This window comes from Varanus komodoensis, unplaced genomic scaffold, assembly GCF_004798865.1.
Source record: "Varanus komodoensis strain SLA01 unplaced genomic scaffold, ASM479886v1 scaffold56, whole genome shotgun sequence".
NCBI lineage: Eukaryota > Metazoa > Chordata > Lepidosauria > Squamata > Varanidae > Varanus > Varanus komodoensis.
The window spans coordinates 4,469,788-4,490,157 of NW_025336169.1; the positions used below are offsets into that span (position 1 = coordinate 4,469,788).

At 54.5% G+C, this 20,370-nt stretch overlaps 1 protein-coding gene across 2 annotated transcripts in view; it reads right to left on the bottom strand.

Moving 5' to 3' along the window:
• Nucleotides 1-20,370, bottom strand: part of GAS2L1 (growth arrest specific 2 like 1) — a 48,303-nt gene that overhangs the window by 25,015 nt on the left and 2,918 nt on the right. The window contains exon 2 of one of the 2 annotated variants that reach the window (XM_044448965.1): nucleotides 17,486-18,160. In XM_044448965.1, the coding sequence (XP_044304900.1) occupies nucleotides 17,486-18,136 (651 nt within the window). In that variant the 5' untranslated portion in view covers nucleotides 18,137-18,160. Of the gene's footprint in view, nucleotides 1-17,485; nucleotides 20,013-20,370 lie in introns of those variants that run through there. The other variant, XM_044448966.1, reaches the window with a different exon arrangement.

Sequence of the window (20,370 nt, forward strand, 5' to 3'; positions counted from 1 at the left end):
GCTCCTGACAGAGAAGAGGAGAAGAGGCTGCAGGAGGCAGACTGGTCCCCTGGCCCCTGGACCTCGTCTGGGGATACCCCTCCCCTCCCCTGGAATGTCCTTGTCAGAGGCCAGCTTCCAGGAAGCTAGAGCAGGGATGTCCAGCTCTGCAGCTGTGGCTCCGTTTCTGACCTCAGATCCAGAAAACCAAAGTTTCCTATCGCCTATCCCCAGACGAGGTCCAGGGGCCACGGGACCAGTCTCTGGGCGCCTCTGGGCCAGCCACCAACACTCAGCCTGACCCACCCTGCAGGGTTATGGGGAGGGTGAGGGAGAGGAGGAGGACCCGGGAGTCCTTGCAGGAGGAATAGCGTGGTGGTGGTGAGGGTGATGAGACCACTCCCGCAGACAGGGGGCCACCCCGACAAGACCACCCCTCCTCAGCAGGGCCCCTGGAGAAAGGATCCAGGCAGGCAAATACTGGAGGAGTCACTGAGCATTGGGCACGCGGGGAAATAACTGTGGAAGCCTGTCCTCTCCTAAGACTCCTGGGCTGCTTGTGCTGGGGAACAGCACTTGCCGAGCCAGGGGTGTGAGAGAGCAAAAGAGGAAGGCCAAGATCTCTTCTTGCTGGTGCCGGAAGAGTGCAGGACACGGAATAATCCGTTCAAGTTGCGACAACGCAGACTCAGGCTGGGCATCAGGAAGAGCTTCCTCACTGACAGAGCAATAAAACAGCGGAACCAGCTGCCTGGAGAGGTGGTGGCTCTCCCACACTGGAGACGGTCAGGAAACGGGACAGCCATCCGAGCGGGACGGTGTAAACTGGTCTCCTGCAACAGCAGGGATTGGACCTGATGGCCTTCATGGCCCTTTCCAACTCTGCTATTTGATGATTCTGTGATTCTATGAAAACACGTCGATTCCACAAAGCTCAGGCCCATAGTTGAGAAAAAAGGAAGAGGAATCCAAGCCGCCGGGTGAGCACAGAGTGGGGGTGGCCCCCACGCAGAGTGTCTGCTCTGAGCGGGAGGACAGAAGCGGATGTGTCGGTATTTTCCCGAGCAAAAGCAGAACCAAGTCATCCATCAACCTCATCGTGAATCTTTTCTTTTTCTCAAGGATCCTGGAAAGTGCTAGCAATGACGCAGTGTGCGAGGACGGTGTCAACACCAACACCTCGCATCTGCTCAGGTGGCAGCAAATGTGTTACTCGCAAGAGGAGGATTCCCTGTTCAGGATCACCAGCTAGAACCTCTGCCATTTCCCCTGCACGAACATACGTCTGCAGGACACAAGTGACCCTCCCCAGCCTGGGGCCCTCCAGACACGCTGGGCTAGCACTCGTGCCACCTCTAGCCCAGGCTGGCTAGGGCTGATGGAAGACGGAGTCCAAAATGCTTGCAGGGCACCAGGATGGGAAAGGAGGATGCAGGAAGTTCAACTAGGGCGGGGGAGAGCCACGTCCAGAGCTCCTACTCACTAGGCATCTTGCTGAGTGGGTGTATGTCAGCCCCCTCTCTCAGCCCCCTCTCTGCATCTGAAGAATGGGAGTCTTGGGGGGGGGGGGGGGTCTCAGAGAGACTCCTGGCCTAGGTTTGCCTTGAAAGAGAAATGCAAGCCAGCAGGAGTCTTCCATTTCTAGTTTCTCCTCCGCCCGGACTCGGACAATGCCCATAAAAGCCAAGGGCTGGGCATGCAGCCTGGCCGTTACGAAGCAGAGAAAAATGCTCCTGGTGACCTGCAAGCAGAAGGGGGGGCGGGATGGCGAGGCCCCTGAATCAGCCCGGACACACAGGCGAGCGGGACGGGAGTCAGGCAGGGAAGGGGAGGAGCAAGCCCACAATGGAGTCTTCTGTGCTCCCGAAGAGCCTCTCTCCATCCTCCCAAAACCACCCTCTTCCCCTCCCCAGCAGCCATTCCAGCAAGGAGTCTTGCTCCTGACTCCTGAGACATGGTTTCCAAGAGGAAGGGCTTGGGGGTCTGAAGGGCATCGACCGCTCCCGGGCCACTTCCGCATCTCACGGCTCAGCCAACCTGATCAGGGCTGGGAGAAGCGTCCTAGCAAGCTGGACAGCCGGCTGGGATCGGACGCAGGCCAGCAGGGTCAGCGGAAGGCAGAAAATCCAGAGTGGGGGCCATTCCTGCTCATCAGACCCGGCCCCGATCCAGCACGGTGCTCTCCCAGGCAAACTGCAGTGGAACGAGCAGGCGCTGCGTGGTGGCGGGTCTCTCCAGACCAGTCTGGCCAGTCTGGGTCCCAGTCCAGCCCTTCAGGGTTCTCCAGATGACCCTGCCCCTTTCCCTTGCTCCTGCTCCCATTTCTCAAACCACCACTTTATTTTTATATTCCCCATTCCAAAAGGCTGCACTGCATCTCCACAGGCTGTATCACAGACCATGAGAGCTTGAAGCTAAAAGGGGGTTGCACTTATACGGCCTGGGCCCTAAACTCTTGCCCTCTGTCCCAGCGGACTGGGCTTAGCTGGGTTCAGAGCCCAGGGCTGAGTACAGCTCAAGTGCCGGCTGAGCATCATGGGTTGTGGTCGAAAAGGGGGGTATGCGCTCTCCAACTTCAACAGCACTTCTAAGCCACAGCTTGTTAACCAGGAACAACCCGTGAAGAGAAGCCGTGGTTTGCAGTAGCACTGTCCACTGTGGTTTGTTATCCGAGCATGACAGCCCCCGAGAGTGGGTTCCAGTGTGGTCTGAACGCAGCCACTTTGGGTTGCGGCTCAGAACCCTCCATCTGCAGACTCTGTCCCCGGACGAACCTTCTCCATTTGCTACCTGGCAGGCAAAGGCTGCTGGGAAAATCCATGCAGCTGGGGGGTTTGTTTTTTTGGGGGGGGAGAAGGGGGAGATGGCAAGAAAGATCAGGCGATTTTTCCTGGGGTGGTGGTCGCACAGTGAGTATCAATGTGCCCCCTATACTTTTCCTGGGCGCCCTGCAAAAGGCCCCACTGCTCTTTTAAAAATATTTGCCCATTTCCCAGCAACACCTGGTTTGCCCTGAAAGAGCCTTCCGTTGGTGCCGAAAAGCGTGAGTCCCGAAGCTGATGCAACACACTGGGGCTCAGCCCCCCCACCCCACTTTGGTCAACCGACTTGCGCCTTGTCCCGAGCCACCCCACCGATGGCAGCCATTTTGTGGCGGTGCCTGGGACAGCTCCTCAAATCGCCAGAGGTGCCCATGGCCCCGAAAGGTTGGCCTACCCCGTGCTGGCGAAAAGGGGATTCCAGTTATGTCTCCAAGCCTGGGGCGTACCCCCAGGACGTTGGGGGCCACGGCAGAGCGGGGAGAGCCTCTGGCAGCCCCAGAGACGTTTGCTCCGGACCGTGCTGCCTCCGAGACAACTCAGGACAAGGGGAGGGCTGGGTGCCCGGCCTTTCGCCCTCCGTGCCAATTCTGCCTTGGCACCTGACAGCAGAGCCATTGAGAGCCGCAGCTGCAGCCGGCCCGCGCTGGCACGCAACAGAGCGCTCACCCTCACTGCCAGCAGGGGACTTAGCCGGGAATCGGGGCAGGAAAGGAGGGCTAAATTAAAAGGGCTTTTAGATTAGAGAGTCAGGAGAGGTCAGTTTCTTTCCATCTCTAACACCCCCATCGCAAAAGGCTCTTACTAGAAATCATTCAGCAATCCAGACGCAGTTCAGTGCCAGTGAGCAATGAACAGGGTGGGGGCTTGGAAGCACAAATGGGGGGGCGGCTCCTGACAGACCCCAGGACAATCCCGCTGACTCTCTGCTACCGATCTCACGGGCAGGCAGCTGGAGACTGAAGAGGCCCTTCCAACTCGCTCAGGGGGTGTTCAGAGACCACCCACCTTCCGCTCCCTTGCCATTACACCATCAATCAGGGGTTCACAGCCTGTGCCCCCCCATGGATGGGCTGCCCCCCCATGCAGCAGTAGTCCCCATTCCCTACCCCAAAGACCCTGATACCAGTCCTGGCAGCGGGAAACCGCAACCGACATCGGGAAGATGGGGAGGTGGGTGTGCCAGAGACCAGCCCTAAAAAATGAATCAAACTGAAAGTCTCTGAGGATGTGCAGAGTGCTTCTCACCCCAGTACAACCTCAGCCAAAGGGGTGGGTTTCCATGAAACCCAGAACCAGTATCAGCAAGCGCGGGGCGGGGGGGGGGGGGGAACCAGCCCCCTGCTGTTCTAATTTGTGGATTCGTATTATTCTTGTTATGTTTCTTATCAGGCCTATCAATATCCTGTCTTTCCTCTCAGAAGCCCATAAGATTCTTATAAGATTATCTATTTTTATCTTCACAGTGGTAAAGAAGGAATCCCAAAGCCTTCCAGCGGACTTCATGCAGATTTGAAATTTATTTTGTATTTATATTAGAGCGTCAGCTATTGGGCAATACAGAAAGTAACGCATGAAGACATCCTCTCCATCCCTCCGAGCAGCTCAGGATACGACCCACCCAGCTCCCCCTCCCGCTTCTCACCTGAAAGGTAGGTTGAGCCAGAAGATGGCAAGCAGCCCAAGGTGACTCCATGTTCATGGCTGACATTCCAACCACTATACTATACTGCCTCCAAATCCACTAGTACAACACGCTGGTGCGCCCTCAAAGTTCCCAGCTGGATGGGCGAGGAGAAGAGAGGGTTTCAGACATGGCTGAGGAGCACGTTCACTTGGCTTTAGTTTTCTTTCCTTCTGGATTCCAAAGACTCACAGCAAAATGCATCCTTATCTCATTAGAGGTTTAGAGCAGGTGCCCCACAAAAAGGTGTGTGCAGGCGCCCACTGGCAACAGGGAAAGCCCAGCCATGGCTATTCGACTGCAACAGCCATTTCGGGACTTCGGAGGAAGCAAGAATGCGCGAGACTCCTGCCCAGTGGGGTGCGCAGGATTCGGCTGAAAGGGGCACAGACCTGGGGGGGGAGGTGGGCTCAGCCACAGACCCCTGCAGAGCATTTTAGCTGGTGACACAAAGCCACGCTTCCTTGGCACAAATGGCCCTGCTCTGGGGCGAAGAAGGAAACGGAGAGCCGGAAAATAAACTTGTAACCCAGCCCAGACATGCATCGCTTAAACTGGGTTCCTCGACCTGGAGGCAGACTACAATTCCCAGCATTCCCAGCCAGTCCTGCTGGGGGATGCTGGAAGTGGTAGTGGAACTTCTACAGGAGGTATGTTACTGGGGAAGACACATTTACACACATGGGGGTTTCCCACCCCTGCGCACTATGGCTGCCCCTGCCCCTTCCTCTCGCATCTGCCTGCAAGCTGCATTTTCAGTTGGAAGCTCCTCAGGGCAGGGACCCACACAGCCGTACCCTGAAACATGCTGGCTGCCCCCAGATGTGCTGACCTCCAGCTCCAGGTGTCGTCCTCCAACACCTCCACTGAGCACCTTCCAGAGAACGCAGCACTCGATCAGCAAGAAGGCATGAGCGTGGGGTGCAGCGAACACTCAGCGCAGGAGAAAGCTGGCAAAAGCAGGAGCAGAATCGGGTGCTGCGAAACGCAGGAGCCGCTTGGCAAGAGGACGGCGATGGTGGCAGATATCTTTTGTGAAGGACTCGCTGCAGAGAACAGAGGCCGCAGTGAGCTCCGGTGGGGAGGAAGCCAGCTCCCCTCTGTGCTCTGCACCCTCCCGGCCCTGCCGCTGCCTCCTCTCTGGGTTGTGCTGGAAACCGGAGCCCCGGGCTTCCTCACGCCAAGGGCACACGAACACGCACCCCCAGCCCTACACAGCAGCCGCTTCCCACACCTAACCCAACTCTGCAAACCTGCGGGGCGGGCCTGAGCGTACGGGCTGCCCCGCAAAGGCAGCACTCCCCCCGCGTACATTCAGAGCAGCGGCGGGCTGCTCTCCGGCAAAAGCTCTTAGTCGCCGAGGGACCCCCAGTGAGAATGAATCTCTGAGCATGCACAGAGCAGTTTGTTGAACCCTGTCCAGCAACTACCATTCTCAGGGCCCACCTGGACACCTGGAGGGAGCAGCCCCGAGGCAGGACACTCTGAGTCTCCCTCCTCCGGATCTGGGGGCCCAGTTTCTTAGGCTGCGTCCTGCCCATCTGCAGAGCTTGACTCTCCCTGACCTTGCAACTCAGGCTAAGCACCATGGCCTCTTGCACTCCCGCAAGGGCACTTGTTACTGACGCTGCTATGTGCCATCAGCTCAGCGCCAACCCTGTGACTGAAAGCCCTGCAAAATGCTCTGTCCGGGGCAGCGCCCTTCAGCCCTGCCATGTCCAAGGCCGTGGCTTCCTTCATGGAGCCCACCCATCCCCTGCCTGGCCTTCTTTTTCCTCTCCTACCCTGGACTCTTCCCAGCGTGATGGTCTTCTCCGGGGAGCACACATCCCCATGATGTGCCCCAAGCAGGAGAACCTCCGCCGGGTCATTTTCGCTTCTAGGGGAAGCTCCGGCTTGGACATTTCAAGAGATAAAAGTGTCCCCCAGCTCCCAGCGGGCTGCCTGGAGGGTGCTGGGACCTCCAGACCTTGCTCCTGTCTACACAACCGTAGGATCGCACCACACACGGCCCATGCCTCCCTCTCCTTCCCAGCCCCCTGAGGGAGCCAGCTGGAGTTTTCAGCCGTCTCACTGCTCTGCTGATGAGCACCAGAAGCTGCCCTTGTGCTGGGTGGGACGGTGGTGGTCTAGCCTCCCGGGGCCTCTGTGGCGACCGACAGTTTTTCGCCACGGATCAGGCTGATCCCTGCCCTCCTTTTCCGCTGAGTTGCGCCTCCTGTCCAGGGCCTGGCGAAGGCGTACGGCAGCTGCAGAACTGCAGTCTGGGGCCCCAGTCCAGCCGCCTCAGCCACGGCTGGGAACAGCCACCCCTTCGCTTGGAGGCAATAACATTCTAACAGCTGCATGGAAAACGGCAGGGAAGGCGACCTTTGCAGGCCTCCAAAGAGCATCCCGTTGGTCATGGCTGGCAACCAGGCGCTGGCTCGATGGACTTTGAATACGATCCAGCAGGGCCCTTCTTGTGCTCGTAATACGTGGAACCGCACCAGTGGCTTCCTCTCGTGTTTTCTGGTGCTCCGTGAGAGAGAGAAAAGAGGTGGCACACGGACTGGGATCCGGCTGCTCTCCAGTGACATGTCCAATGCTTCCCTTTGCCGAGGTGTCCGACCTCTTTTGTTCCGAGGGCCAAGCTGCATTTTGGGGGTGCTCTTGGGAGGTGTGCAACATTCAACCGGTGGGAGGGGTTACAGCAAACGAGGCATGGCCAAATGCGCCAGCCTATTTCAGCCTCCTATCAGTGACAAACTTCAGAATTTTTCAGATGTTTAGAATGGGGAAAAAACTGCAAAAGCCGGGAAGTGCCCAAACAATCGCCAGCTGGGGAAAGTGGGGCTGTGAGGGCTGCACTGGGACACTGGAGGCGCCAGTCCGGGAGTGCTGCCCTGTGCCTCCAGAAGCCCTCATTCTCCCCCCCAGCCAGCACTGGCTCCCACAGGCTTTCCCAGCTTTCAAGTTCTTCTGCAGGCGGAGCGCATCCACAGTTACTCCAGACTCGTAAGGGAAGGCTGGCGTCTCCCTGGATCCCTGTTCGGAAAAGCATCCAAGACAGCATGGAGAGGCCGGCTCCCGGAAGTGACAGCAGAAATAAGCGGCAGTAATTCCAGCCCAACTGCAAGAGACTGACCTCAGGCCAAGAAAAGGAACAGAGGAAATGGGGACAACCCATCCCCCCTCAGTGAACTTTTAAGATCGATGCAAACTCAAAACAAATCAGGAAACAGCTTCGCCACTCCTTACAGGTTCTCGCAGCTCTGATCAAAAGTCACACACTCAGTTTTTTTCTTTCTGTGACTGCTTCTGTCCTTGTTCAGTTTGCACACAGAGGGTGGGGTAACAAGCATTCGTATAGCACCGAGTTGTCGGAGGAGCACCTGCTGCTTGGAGGAGAGGGACGGAGGGGTGCCAAGCAGCATTATGTTGCATTGCAACTTCCGAGGACTCATTGGCACGCGAATTCTCTGTGCAAACTCAGCCTGGCACCCTGGAACATGTCCCAGAATCCTCTCACGCTGCACGGAGGACCCTGAGCAGACAAAGCGATGGGAGAAGAGTGCTCTGAATTGGGCGTCGTGGTGACTGCAAGGGCTTATGAGTGCTGACTGCAGCATGGAGGATTCCAAGAATTTCGGCTTTCCTTTCCTTTCCTTTCTGCATCACAAGCAGGCTTTTAGCCCTCATGACTTTAAAGGCCGGCACTGTTCCACCCACCTAGTAAAGCTGCCAAAGCCAGACATCCACCTCTGGAAAAAAGTGCCTAGTCAGGAGACAGAGGCCCGGTTTGCTCCCAACAACAGCCCAAGGTTTTTAACAGCCCCAGACTGTTATGAAACGAGTCCTCATGCAGGCACAGAGGAATCATGGACACTGCCAGAGCAACAACCAGGGGATGGCTGGTGATCATCTGGAAGTCTGACTTTCTGAGGACGTGCCCAGGGGCCGTCTAACCACTCCTGTTGGCTGCGGAAGCAGAGTTGCAGCTGTGGGGCCACTGTGCCTCGCCCACTGGCGAGGCGTCTGGCATGGGGTGACTGCCAGGCGAGCACCTGGCCGGCCCTTGCATGTGAACCGTCTCGATGAGGAAAAGGAGAAGAGGCTGTTGAAGTGAAGGAAACACGTGCGGATTTATGTATTTGCCCGGATTTGTTGTCTTGGCACAGAAATATCTGCATGTGGATTCCTTCATGAAAGAAACGTTCGCACACAGAGAGAGTATCTGCAACCCCACAAAATCAACATCAGGGAATAACCGTCAATGTGTGCAATGCACAAAGAGCACAAATATCACCTAGCAAGCACCGAGTTGCCTGCACCGCAAACGGAATCGTTCTCTCTGAGTCGCGCTGCAAAGCCCGGGGATCGGCACAGTGACCCAAAGAGAAAGGGGCAGGCCAGTGGTGGGGCTGCAGGCCACGCAGGGCTCACAGGAGCCCCCAGGCCTCTCTGCCTGCACAGAGCAACAAGCAAGGGGCCAGGCGGGTTGGCCTGGAAGGGGGCTCAGAGATCATCTAGTCCAAATCCCAGGGGTCTGCCCTCCAGGGTACCAGTAAGACATCATGGACAGCTAGTCATCCAGTTTGCAGGTTCCTCAGTCTCAGGATTCACTGCTGCCCCTCTAAAAGATTTCCTGCTGCAGACTTGCAAGTATTTACGCATCAAAATGAGTGCATCCTTATTGTGGTGTCCACTGCAATTTCATTGCCATATCCATCAAAAGTATTAGTCCAACAATACCGTAAATACCAGCATATAAAGTGACCCTTGAAACTGAAAATAGAAAAGCAACTTCAGAGGTTCTCTTATACACCCAACATATACAAACAGCCCAAAATATTAACCTCAGCTTATATGCTGACATATACGGGTAATTTTTGAAACATACTTCCTGGTCACTTGTTCCACATATTATTACCACATATATCAGTATAGAAGACAACTCATGAAACCAAAAATAGTGAGGCAAAAACTGGGGGTTGTCTTATACGCCAGACATATGACAAATGCCAGAAAAACAGCTCAAAATATTGACCTCATCTTATCCGTGAGTCACAGTACATACAGGAACTCTGTTCAGCGTTTATCTGCAGTTAGATGGTGGTAGCTAGAAATCACTATGCGATTTTGCCAGCCCGGCACATAATTTATCCTTACTCCTTGTGTCACTGGGCATTCAAATAATGAGGTCTTTATTTGGTTACTCCACAGTTGCAGGCAACCTGGCAGCCTCCTCCTGTTTTGGACTACAAGTCCCATTACGCCCATCTATTGCCTAGTGGAGGAGGAGGAGAAGACACAGGAAGACACCAGGTTTGCCTTTTGCTTCTTGAGCCCAGCTGAAGGCACGGCCTGATATCTGATCAGTGTGAGCTTCTGGCAAAGGAAACCTTGCAAGCTGAGACAGGTACTCCTGCAAAAGGGGCTTCCAGTGGGCAAAGTACGGCAGGATTTGTGCTTCGGGGATGGCGTGTCATTCAGCACGGTGACTCATGAGAGAAAGCCTGTACACGCTGGAGCGCCGGTTTGAGGGGACTGCCTAAATCCAGCCTTCCGCAGCTTGGGGCTGTTGGCCACGCTGGCTAGGAAGGTGCCACCCGACACATGTGGACGGCAGCAGGTGGGGCTGCGATCCTCTGCAGGCCACGCATCTGCCTGAGGAAGGCTCTCCCCAGTCATGGGGCCGGGTGCGAGCGAGCAGATCCTGCTGAAAGTTTCCACTTGAGAAGCTATAAAAGGGAGCACGCCACACCTCAGGCCGAACCGGCAGTTCCTCTGCAGGCGCGTCTTCCAGGCAGCCAGTGAAGCAGGGGCACTGAGGCTTTATTCACTCATCGGCCACCCTAAAATTACAGGCTCTGCCGCTCTGCTGTGGATGAGAGACCCGGGCATGGGAGGAGAGGCCAGCCCACAGCACAAGCAGGGCCAGCCCAAACCCTTTCCTGGCTGAGGGATCGCATCCAAGCATAAGCTGCCTTGCAGAGGGTCACAGGGAGAGGAGGAGGGCAGGTTCGTGAGCTCCACCTTGGGCACCGTGGAAGAAGGGAAGGGCTTGATGGAGAAAACAAACAAACAAACAAACAAACAGCAGGTTCTGCGAGTGGGTTGCTGTTGCCCAGAACTTATTCTTCTTATTATTATTTTTGGTTTACATCCTGCCCTTCCTACAAGCAGCCCACGAAGGCTCACCTACGCGTATTTCTCCTCCACCTGCTCCCCAGTTGATCTTCACAACAACCCTATGAGGTAGATTAGGCTGAGAGTCAACAACTGCCCCAAAGACACCCAGTGAGTCAGCTCCAGGGCAAAGTGGGGGCTACAACCCAGATCTCCTAAGTCCCAGACCAGTGCTCTAACCACTATGCAACATTGCCTCTCAAGCGGGCCTTTTTAGTTTGTTACTCTTCAGCTGGAGGGCACAACTTGGTGAAAAGAGGGGCAAAGTGTCTGGCAGTGCTGATGTTTCCTTTTCCGACAACAATCAAGGAACACCCTGGCTTCCCAGGATTCGAGGGGGGAACCAGGAACACAATAAAGAATTGTATGCAAAGCTATCCGTTTACAACCGGAAAATGCATGACCCGAACCCTGATCTGGCAAAGCAGCCCTGGAGACTGTGGCTGGGCACTGGCCAAGCAACGGCTTGGCTGGAGGAGGAAGAGGAGGAACTCATGAGGAAGAGCCCGCCACGGAGGAAGAGAGAGTCAGGATCCTCGAACAATCGGGTGCTAACCCTGGGAAAAGCGACCATCGCATCTCTCTCTCCGCCTTCCATTAGAGCTGAGATGAGAGACAGAGCGTGTGATGTGGCGGGGGGGGGGGTCACTCATCTCATTATTCTTTCTCCCAGCAGGCCTTGCTGCAACCTGAAAATCTAGTTATCCACCTGGCAGAAATATGTGCAACGCAAACCTGCAACAACCACATCCACACCCTTTGGGAGGCTGCCATTCCTCTTTCGTCCAGCCGCTCCTCTTTTGGGGTGTCTATCCAGCCCCCCTCCTTCAGGTACTCCTTTGTTCTGGCATCTGTCCTGAGAAAGCAGACTAAAGAACACAGTCACCTCCTGTTTTGTGATCTGCTGCTTGTGAAATCATCGGTCTGCTACTGAACTGAGTCATTCCCCGCCCCACACCGCTGCCCTATGGACTTGCGCCTTTTTGCAGTCCAGCCCAGCGGTCTCCACGGCCCTATCAGAGTTCCCCGAAGAGGAAGATCAGTGACGGAGGGTGAACATCTCCGAAAAGCCACATCCACACCACTCTTGAGTTTGAGCCCTGCCTAATCCCAGTGGTACGCTGGGCGATGTCCAATCATACATGGAACCTGACCGGCATAAATGCACCCAGACCCAGTCTGAAGCTGGGGCATTCTGCGAGAACTGGTCCAAGTCCAGGTCTGGCGGGACCCTGGCCAAGGGGCCCTTTCCTGTGAGTCCCTTCCTGGACGGACGGGATAATTGGGTGGCAAGCAGCAGTCCAAGTGGGTTGACCGGTCGCCACTTTCAGAGCCAACAGAGAACACAAACTCAGGGGCACCGTGGGAAATTTGAGAGCAGTTGGAATCAGCCCCCAGAGCTGGTCAGAACGTTGGCGGGGGCTCTTGCTGGAGCCCAGCCAGCCCTGGCCCTGGCCCTGGCCTTGCGGGGGCCGAACCTTGCAGCCCTAGGGCCGAGGAGCATTTCGGAAGGGCTGCATCCTCGTGGTGGGCGGGGCTGAAGGCAGAAGGGGGGGCAAATACCCAGCTCTTGTTCGCTTGTAGCTCTTATACCAGAAACTACACCTTAGCAGAGGGGCTTCAACCCAGCTGACTTGTGTGCTACAGCAGACAAGTCCAAAGGAAAGGGGTCCCAGGCAGCAAAGGCTCAGGCAGAATCCCCCTTCCACATATTGGCCTCTACTGATTGAAACAGACTTCTGCAACCTGGTACATTCTGGACATGAAATGCAAGCCCCATCATTCCCAGAAAATATGGCCATCGGCCAGGCTGGCTGCGGGGCTGTTGAGAGTTATAGCTTGGCACACCCAGGGGACCCAAGCAGGGGAAAGCGTAGCAGGCTGTTTGGAGTGCTGGAAGGGCAGAGCCTCCCAGGAGCCCACAGACAATGTTTCCTGACTCTGCTGCTGAAATCCACCAGCATGAAATAGAAACAAAGAAACTGAGTGAGCCAGAGGGGGCCTCCTGGGCCATCTAGTCTGACCCCAGCTCCAGTCAGCTCCGCTCACAACATGCCCACCATGCGCATGTCCCGCCTATCCTTGAACACCCGCACCAATGGGGCCTTCACCACCTCCCATGGAAGCCCATTCCACACCCTCAGGGTCCTAACCATCAGGAAGTGCTTCCTGGCATCCAAACTGGACCTTGGTTCCTTGAGCTTGGCTTTGAGCAAATGTTTGGCTTGCTCAAAGGGTGTTCTGTTGATGTGTACCTTGAGCATCTCCTCCCTCAACAGCGTAATAATATTTATATTGACCCAGGCCAGGAATAACTTGGAGGTGAAATGAATGTTGCTCTTCTTCTCAGGTATGTGCCACTCTCCAAACTAATTATTTGGGTGAGTTTCTTGCTCCGAGAGATGCTTTATTAGCAGCCCGCATGTCAATAGTGGGGTGGGGAAAGGTGGGATGGGAGAAATGCTGCCTAACCTTCAAGCCACGTAATAATTTTGCAGCTCAAATTAGCATCATTTATAAATATCCAAGGCCCATCAAACAGGTCAAAGCCACTAAACCTGCGAAGAAAAATAGTCATTTATAATAAATCGCATCCTGAAATCACACAAGTGTCGTTGTGGTTCTTTGCAGCTCCAGCGAACAGCGAACAGCTACTTTCTCTAATCTCTTACCAAGTCCTCCACACGTACTAGGAGGCACAGGAGAAAGTACAGGGAGACACTGTCTAAAGGAACACGCACCGCCACATATACTGGCCCATGTCCTTGGGGTCTCTTCTGAAGCCCCCTTCCAAGTCTTCCTGCCAAATGAAGTCGGCAGGTGGCTGCAAGGCACGCGGCCTTCTCGGTGGTGGCACCCCGCCTGCAGAATGCCCTCTCCAAGGAGGCTCACTGAAAGCACACCATGGTATATTTTTGGCACCAGAAAAATATAGTCTCTTCCCCCAGGGAAACCGTTACTGCAGGAATGTCAGAAACCTTTCAGTCCAAAGGTCAAATTCTATTTTGGGGGACTTTGAGGGGATGTGTTTGGAGAAGGCCAAAGAAGAAAGGCAGGAGGCTGAGCCAAAATATCCCAAGATGCCAGTTACCACCAACCCCAAGAAAAGATTCCAACTTTTCAGAGTGGAGAAACATGACACAAAATCAAGGAACCACTCACCAAACGGGCAGTCGGGGAAAGGGGGTGTGGCCTGGGGAAGGGGGCGCGGCCATCCGGGGAGCCCCAGGGGGCCACATTTTGCCCCCAGATGGGTCAGATTCTGCCACAGGCCTAGATTAGCACACTTGCCTTATTGTATGTTTTCTTGTCCTTTCTAACGGGCAAGTAACTCTTTTCTAACCTATCTTATCATGTGAGCCACCCCAAGGATTCTTTTGCCGGCTGCATTCAGGTTGGCTGGGCATGATGGGAGTTGCAATCCGACACATCGGCAGGGCACCAAGTAAGGAAGGCTGGCCAAGGCAACACTAAGCCGATGGCGGTGAACAAGCCGCCTCAGGATCGGCCCCTGAACCCCTCGTCTCCTGGCACCCACCTTGCTGCTGGGAGAAAGGGGGCGCCTCGCCCCCCGAGAGACCACCACGCTTCCTTCTCGGGGGGAAGGACAGCAGAAGGGCCTCGATGCTCGGCCCGTGCCCCTGCCAAGGCAGAGACGGGCCACTGCAGCCCCGTGCCAGGCAGCCTCCCCCCAAGCCCCCAACCGCCCTGCAAAGCTGCCTGCGCTGCAGGCCAGCTTAGGCCTTCCCGGCATCTGAAGCTGCTGGTTCGCATCCTGCCTTCTGCTGCGACAGGAAGGGAAGTTCCCCCTTCATTTATGCAGCAACACTTCACCTACGTTGCCTCTTGATTGTCTTTACATCAAGCCAGGCACGCCCAACTCATTTTACCTTTCTTTATGGGACTCACAGAAAGGCAGGGTGGAGTAGTGGTTAGAGTACTGGACTGGGACTCAGGAGATCTGGGTTCTAATCCCCACTTGGCCATGAAATATGCTGGGCAACTTTGGGCAGTCACGGGCTCTCCGCCTAGCCTACCTCACAGGGCTCCTGTGAGCAGGGAGTGGAGGGGCGGGGGGATTGTGAACACTGTCTTGGGCTCCTTGCAAGGGGAAGAAGCTGGGATAGGGCTATGATGGCATTTTTTGACGGATCTGGTCTCCCATGCCTCTCCCCATCGTTCTGTCCTCCACTAGAAACATCATTGCTCTTGTGTGCCATCAAGTCATCTCTGACTCGGGACGACCCGTGAATGGAAGCCCTCCAAAGCACCTTGCTCGTGAGAGCCCTGCTCAGCTCTTGGAAGCTCAGGGCTGCGGCTGCCATTATGGAGTCGGTCCACCTCGTCTTTGGTCTTCCCCTTCTTCTACTCGCATGACGGTCTTCTCCAGGGAGTCTTGCCCTCTCCTGGACAAGTTCCAGTTGCTCAATCCGATTTCTGTTTGTGTCCTGCCTATCCCCCAAGGCTGGCACCCAAGGTTCCCCTCCCTTGATCCTCAGAACAACCCTGTAAGGTAGGCTAGGCTTACAGCCACTTACCGGTCTCGGGTTGCCCAGCTGGTTTCGCAGGTGCTTGGGAGCTTTAAGGTCCAGCCCAGCCCAGAAACCACAACTCAAGGACTCAGCTTTGGTCCCAACTGACAGGGAAGGACATCTTTGGAGAAGCCACTAAAATTGGCAAGAGACAAGCCCTGGGACAGAGCCAAGCTTCCCTAAGGAAATTCTGCGTGCTCAGGGAAAATAAGCAAACAGGGGGAGGCAGGTTGCCCAGGGCCAGATATTGAACAAAGAGAAGTGAAGCAATTGGGAAAAGAAGCGTGTCTCACACCAGTTGAAAGGGGAGGACCTTCTTCCAAGCCAAATTCAGTTTCGGGAAGCTCACAGTGGGGGTCCCTTGGTTGGGTCAGCCTCAGGGCGAAGGAGGCAGGTCCAAACAGACCAAAAAGTTGGCACACTGCACAGGGAGCTCTCCGTGGCCAGTCGGAAAAGCCCCGGGAAAGGCATTCCAACTGCTTAGAATGGCATCCAGCGGAAGTACATACGGGAAAGGGACATGGCCGCCACTCGAAGCCCCAAGACAGATCTGGGACACATTTGCCCTGGTTCTGTGCTTTCCCGCCACTGTGCCAAGAGCCGCAGGGGTACAGGCAGCAGAACAGACTGGGTGACGGATCTGATGCACCAGACCCTAGCAGCTTCAGACACGCACGGCAGGCATAAGCAAACGAGTCGCCATGTGCGGTTATTCCCTGCATCGGCCCCCGTCACGGACATGGGCAGCCCTCCCAGCTTCCAGTCCAGCATATGCGCTCCTGCAGCACCTCCCAGCGAGCCCAGCCAATCCACCAGAGCATCTGGTGCATCTCCAGCCTGAGGAGGAATTCATTCTCAACATTCAGCTTCATGAAAAGTCTCCTTTTTTTTTTTTTTTGAAAAGCAAAGCTTTTTTAAGCAGGTTTCTAGCCCTCATGGCTGCAAAGTTTTTTTAAAGAAGGTTTCTGGCCCTCATGGCTGCAAAGATATGCTTGGGAGCATATGGATAATGGCCCACCAAGTCATAAAGGCCTAAGTAGGTGCTGTATAGGGTTTTCAGTAGTTAAAGGATGAGACTTTCGCAACACTTGCCTCTCCCTGTGAATGAATTATGCAAAATCAGAGGCGCCACACCAACTGAGCCAAACTGCATAATGTATCCAGGCCACAGAATTTAAATTGAAACACACCCTGAAAAACACAGCAGAACTGAAAAGTAGCACAGCTTATGGGTCCGCGTTGGCCCAGGGTCAGGAAGACTCAGGTTCAGTTTCCTAATTGGTCATGAAACTTACAGGATAACTTTTGGCCAGTCACTCTTTCTCTGCCTGGCCTACCTCACAGGACTGGGGTGAGGATAAAGCCTTGTACACCACCTGGCACTCCCTGGAAGAAGGCCAGAATATAAAATTTAATAAATGGTGTTCGGTCCCAGGGAAGGATTTGGGCTGGCTGCTTTTGCTCTCCTGCCTTCTGACGCCCAAGGCACAGCATTGTGGTCCGTGAACACCGAAAGCCACTGTGGCACAGAGTGCTGGATTGGGGCGTGGAATTCCCAAGTCCTCGGCCATGAGGCTCACTGGCTGATGTCGGGCCAGTCCCTCATCCTCATCCTCATGGGGTTTCTGGCACAGCAGTAACTACGAATGCCTGAACTGCACACAATTTCATGCCCCTCCGAAAGTGCTGCCACCATAGACCATGCGGGCAGCTCAGCCATCTTCAGTGCCGCAGCTCTGTATGCCCAGATCCGGCAAGCGCTCCAGCAGGAGCCATGCCCAGAGCTGCAGCGGCACACGCCCCCGAGGCTGGAGGATGCCCAGAGGAGCAATGGCCATGATCCAGCTACATACAATGCAGAACACACTTGGGCTGGCTAGCGCAACGAAGTGGAAAACAGAGCGACGGACGAAGCAGGAAGGCCCTGGTTTGACTCTCCGTGTACTCCATTCTTTCATCCAGTTGTAGCCGCACACACCACAACAGGGGAAAAGCGAAAGAGACGCAACCTGCAAGGCCAAGACTACAAGACGATGACATCTGAGAAGTGACTGGAAGACTGGAAAATGCCATTCAGATTCTAGGAACAAGGCTGCAGGTGCGCAGACCTAGAAAAACGGGCAAAAATGCCCAGAGGCTGTCTTTTTCCCATGGGCATCTAACACAAAAGACAAGCCCTCCCACCTCCACATGCTAAAGATGCTGGCGCACTGCTCCCAGGTGCCCTGGGCCAGGAGAGAAAGCCTCCCCTCCCAGCAGACCAAGCCATGCCAGGGCACCACTGGATGCAAGGGACTCACCAGCTCATCCAGGTTTTTGAGGTCGCACAAAGTTATCCTCTGTGATCGGCTGGGGTAAACAGGAGACGCGGGCCCGAGCTCTTGACTAGCCCGCTCGGCCTCCAACTCTCCGTAGGCTTTCTGGTCTCTCATCTCCTCCTCGATTTCCTCCTCCATTTGGATCAGCATGGGGGCCAGCATCCCAAACTTGGAGCCCTTCCGGGCCACCTCCAAGAGGCAGAGGACAAAGTTCTTCTCATTCTTCTTCAGCACCAGGTCATTGGTCTCAAACATCAGGACGTCCTGGATGCCCAGCTCCTGGCGGCACCACTGGATGAAATTGGAGATGTTGTCCCGCGCAACGAAGGAGCCGGGAACCACGTTCTTGGCCTGGAAGACCACCTCCTTCTGCGGGATCCTCATGCAGGCGGCAGCCTCCGGGTGCAACTGCTGGAACTCCAGGGCGGTGCGGTTGACGTTGTTGGCATGCTGGCAGAGGTCGTAACCAGTCTCCAGGGCGTCCATGAAGTTCTCCACCTGGACCTCAAGGTCATAGAGCGTGTTGAGCCACTCGGCCAGGTCCTCCTTCATGGCGTAGAGATACTCCTCGCTGGAGCGGAACGGGCGGATGCTCTTGGAAGCCGCCGACTGGATGTTGCTCTGGTCGGCCATCTTGCATGCTCTGGCAGTGGGTCACTGTTGGGGGAGAAGATGGGGGAAGCCACGGATCAGAAAGGCGACAAGGAGCACACAAAGCGATCCTCATCCGCAGGGCCGGAGGCTCCAATGACCCGACCTGAACAAACGTGCCCCTGCTGGCTAGTGCGGGGCAGGCGACCTGAGACCCCCCGAGCTGTTGCGGTGCTGCAGTTCCCATCAGCTTTACCCAGCACAGCCAACGAGAAGGAAAGATGGGAGCTGGAGCCCTGCAGCATTTGGCTGGCCACACAGTGACCAGTTTTTTGTTATATCTTCATTCTGTCTCTCCTTTAAGAAAATAACGACATGCTGTCTTCTCAAAATATTTCGTGCCTGGCACCCTTTAATTAAAAACAGCAGCAGCAGCAAAAACATTATATTTAAGGAGAGAAATTGGTTGTTTTATCCTCCTCTAGAAATTCACTGCCATAAGATTGTGTTGATAGCTTAAAAACAACAAAAGAAAGAATTCAGACCTAATCTATTGCCTCTAGACACATTGATCTACAAGTTCCATCATCCCCAGTCTGGAAAGGGTAGGCACATTTCACCCCAAACACAGATACATGCTACGCTTTGATTTCTCCATTGATGTCTGCAGCCAAGCTCACTCGTTAATCCCTAGTGACATTTTAAAAGTGCTTCTTGAGCAGAACTAGGAACTTAACCAGAAAAGAAGAAAGCTTATAGTATTCTTTTAGATCAATATCACATGTATTCATTTGCAGTGCTTCTATACAGCTTAATAAAATGAGATCCCTAAGCAGTTTACATATCAATTCTAATATCAAATTTAAAATGCACAGTAAAAAGAATTGCAATTACAGAATAGTAAAAAGCAATTGATGAAAGATGGACTGGCATGTTTAGTTGAACCATGAGCCAGGCAAAGACAGGGTGAACTAATATGCTTTTGCGTGGTGTTTGGAACATGCTGTGATTTCTGCCCCCTGAACGACTTGGGGAAGGATTTTCCAAGGGGTGGGTGCCACCACCGAGAAGGTCCACCATCCAGGTACGATGTGACAGCATTTAATTAGTTTCAGTGGCCAGCGAGGCCCCTCTGGCAATGCTAGGGGTCAGCTGGGAATCGGGAGGGCCAGGCACTCTGCTAACTGTCCTCAACCCACGTTGCTTGGGGCTTTGTCTGACAAAGCTGCTCTAGCTGCAGCTTCCAAGCCCAGGGGCAGCCCCACACGGAGCGGAGGGCAAGACTGCAGCCTCATGGTGAGCTTCACAGGGCATAGATCACGAGGGCTTCCACTGGTCTTTATTGCTTCAATTGCTTCCTTTTAGATTTTAAAAAGTGCCTTTGACCAAACGTGAATTGTTTGCCTGCAACTTGAAGTCATTTCACTGCGAAGCAGGACAGATGTTTTAAATCAGTTCTGCAGGGAGGATTTTAACTGGGCTCCGCATCCTATGCCTGGTTTCTCTCCCTCTCGTATTCCCTTTCTTCATTTGAAAGAAAATATGCCACCAATCTTCAACAGATGCAGATTTTTAAAAAAAATCACTACAATTGGTGATTGCTCCTGGATAACAACAGCTGAAAGGCACTTTCTATCCTGCCTGATTTACAGTTTTGGTGAACAAAAGCAGGGTCAACATGTCAACACCCCAGAATGACGTTAAAGCTCCCAGTTTCCTTATTTTTTCATGTGGGATGAGCCATAAACCATATAAGGAACTTCTTGTGCAAGACAGAGAGAGGGAGAGAGAGACTTGAGATTGTCCAGATGTCATTAGACTATAATTTCCATCATCCCTGGCCACTGGCTATGCTTCCTTCAGCTGACTGGTCACCCTTATAACAAAAGTTTACATGTTAAGTAATTTGGCATACAGCCTTAAATTGAGCAAGAAAGGTGGTCACGTGGCTTCAGGGCTGTCAGACAGTGCCAAGGAACTTCTGACCTCAGTTGTATTTTCTGCCACGGAGCTACTGCTTCTGGTAGACATGTCATGCATGGGTGGAGCCAGGGGTCAGACTAGGTGACCTGGGAGACCCCTTCCGACTCGCTCTGTTTCTAGGTTTCTGTTTCTGCCCTCATTTCCCACCCCTTCTTTGTGCTTACGAGGGGTACAGTCTGCGTTATGCAGGAGGGGCAGCCAAGGATGCCAGCGAAGGCTTCTCCGTGGTGGCCCCGCAGTTGTGGAATGCCTGGCACCAACGTTGTCCTATTTTCAGCACCAGCTTAAGGCTT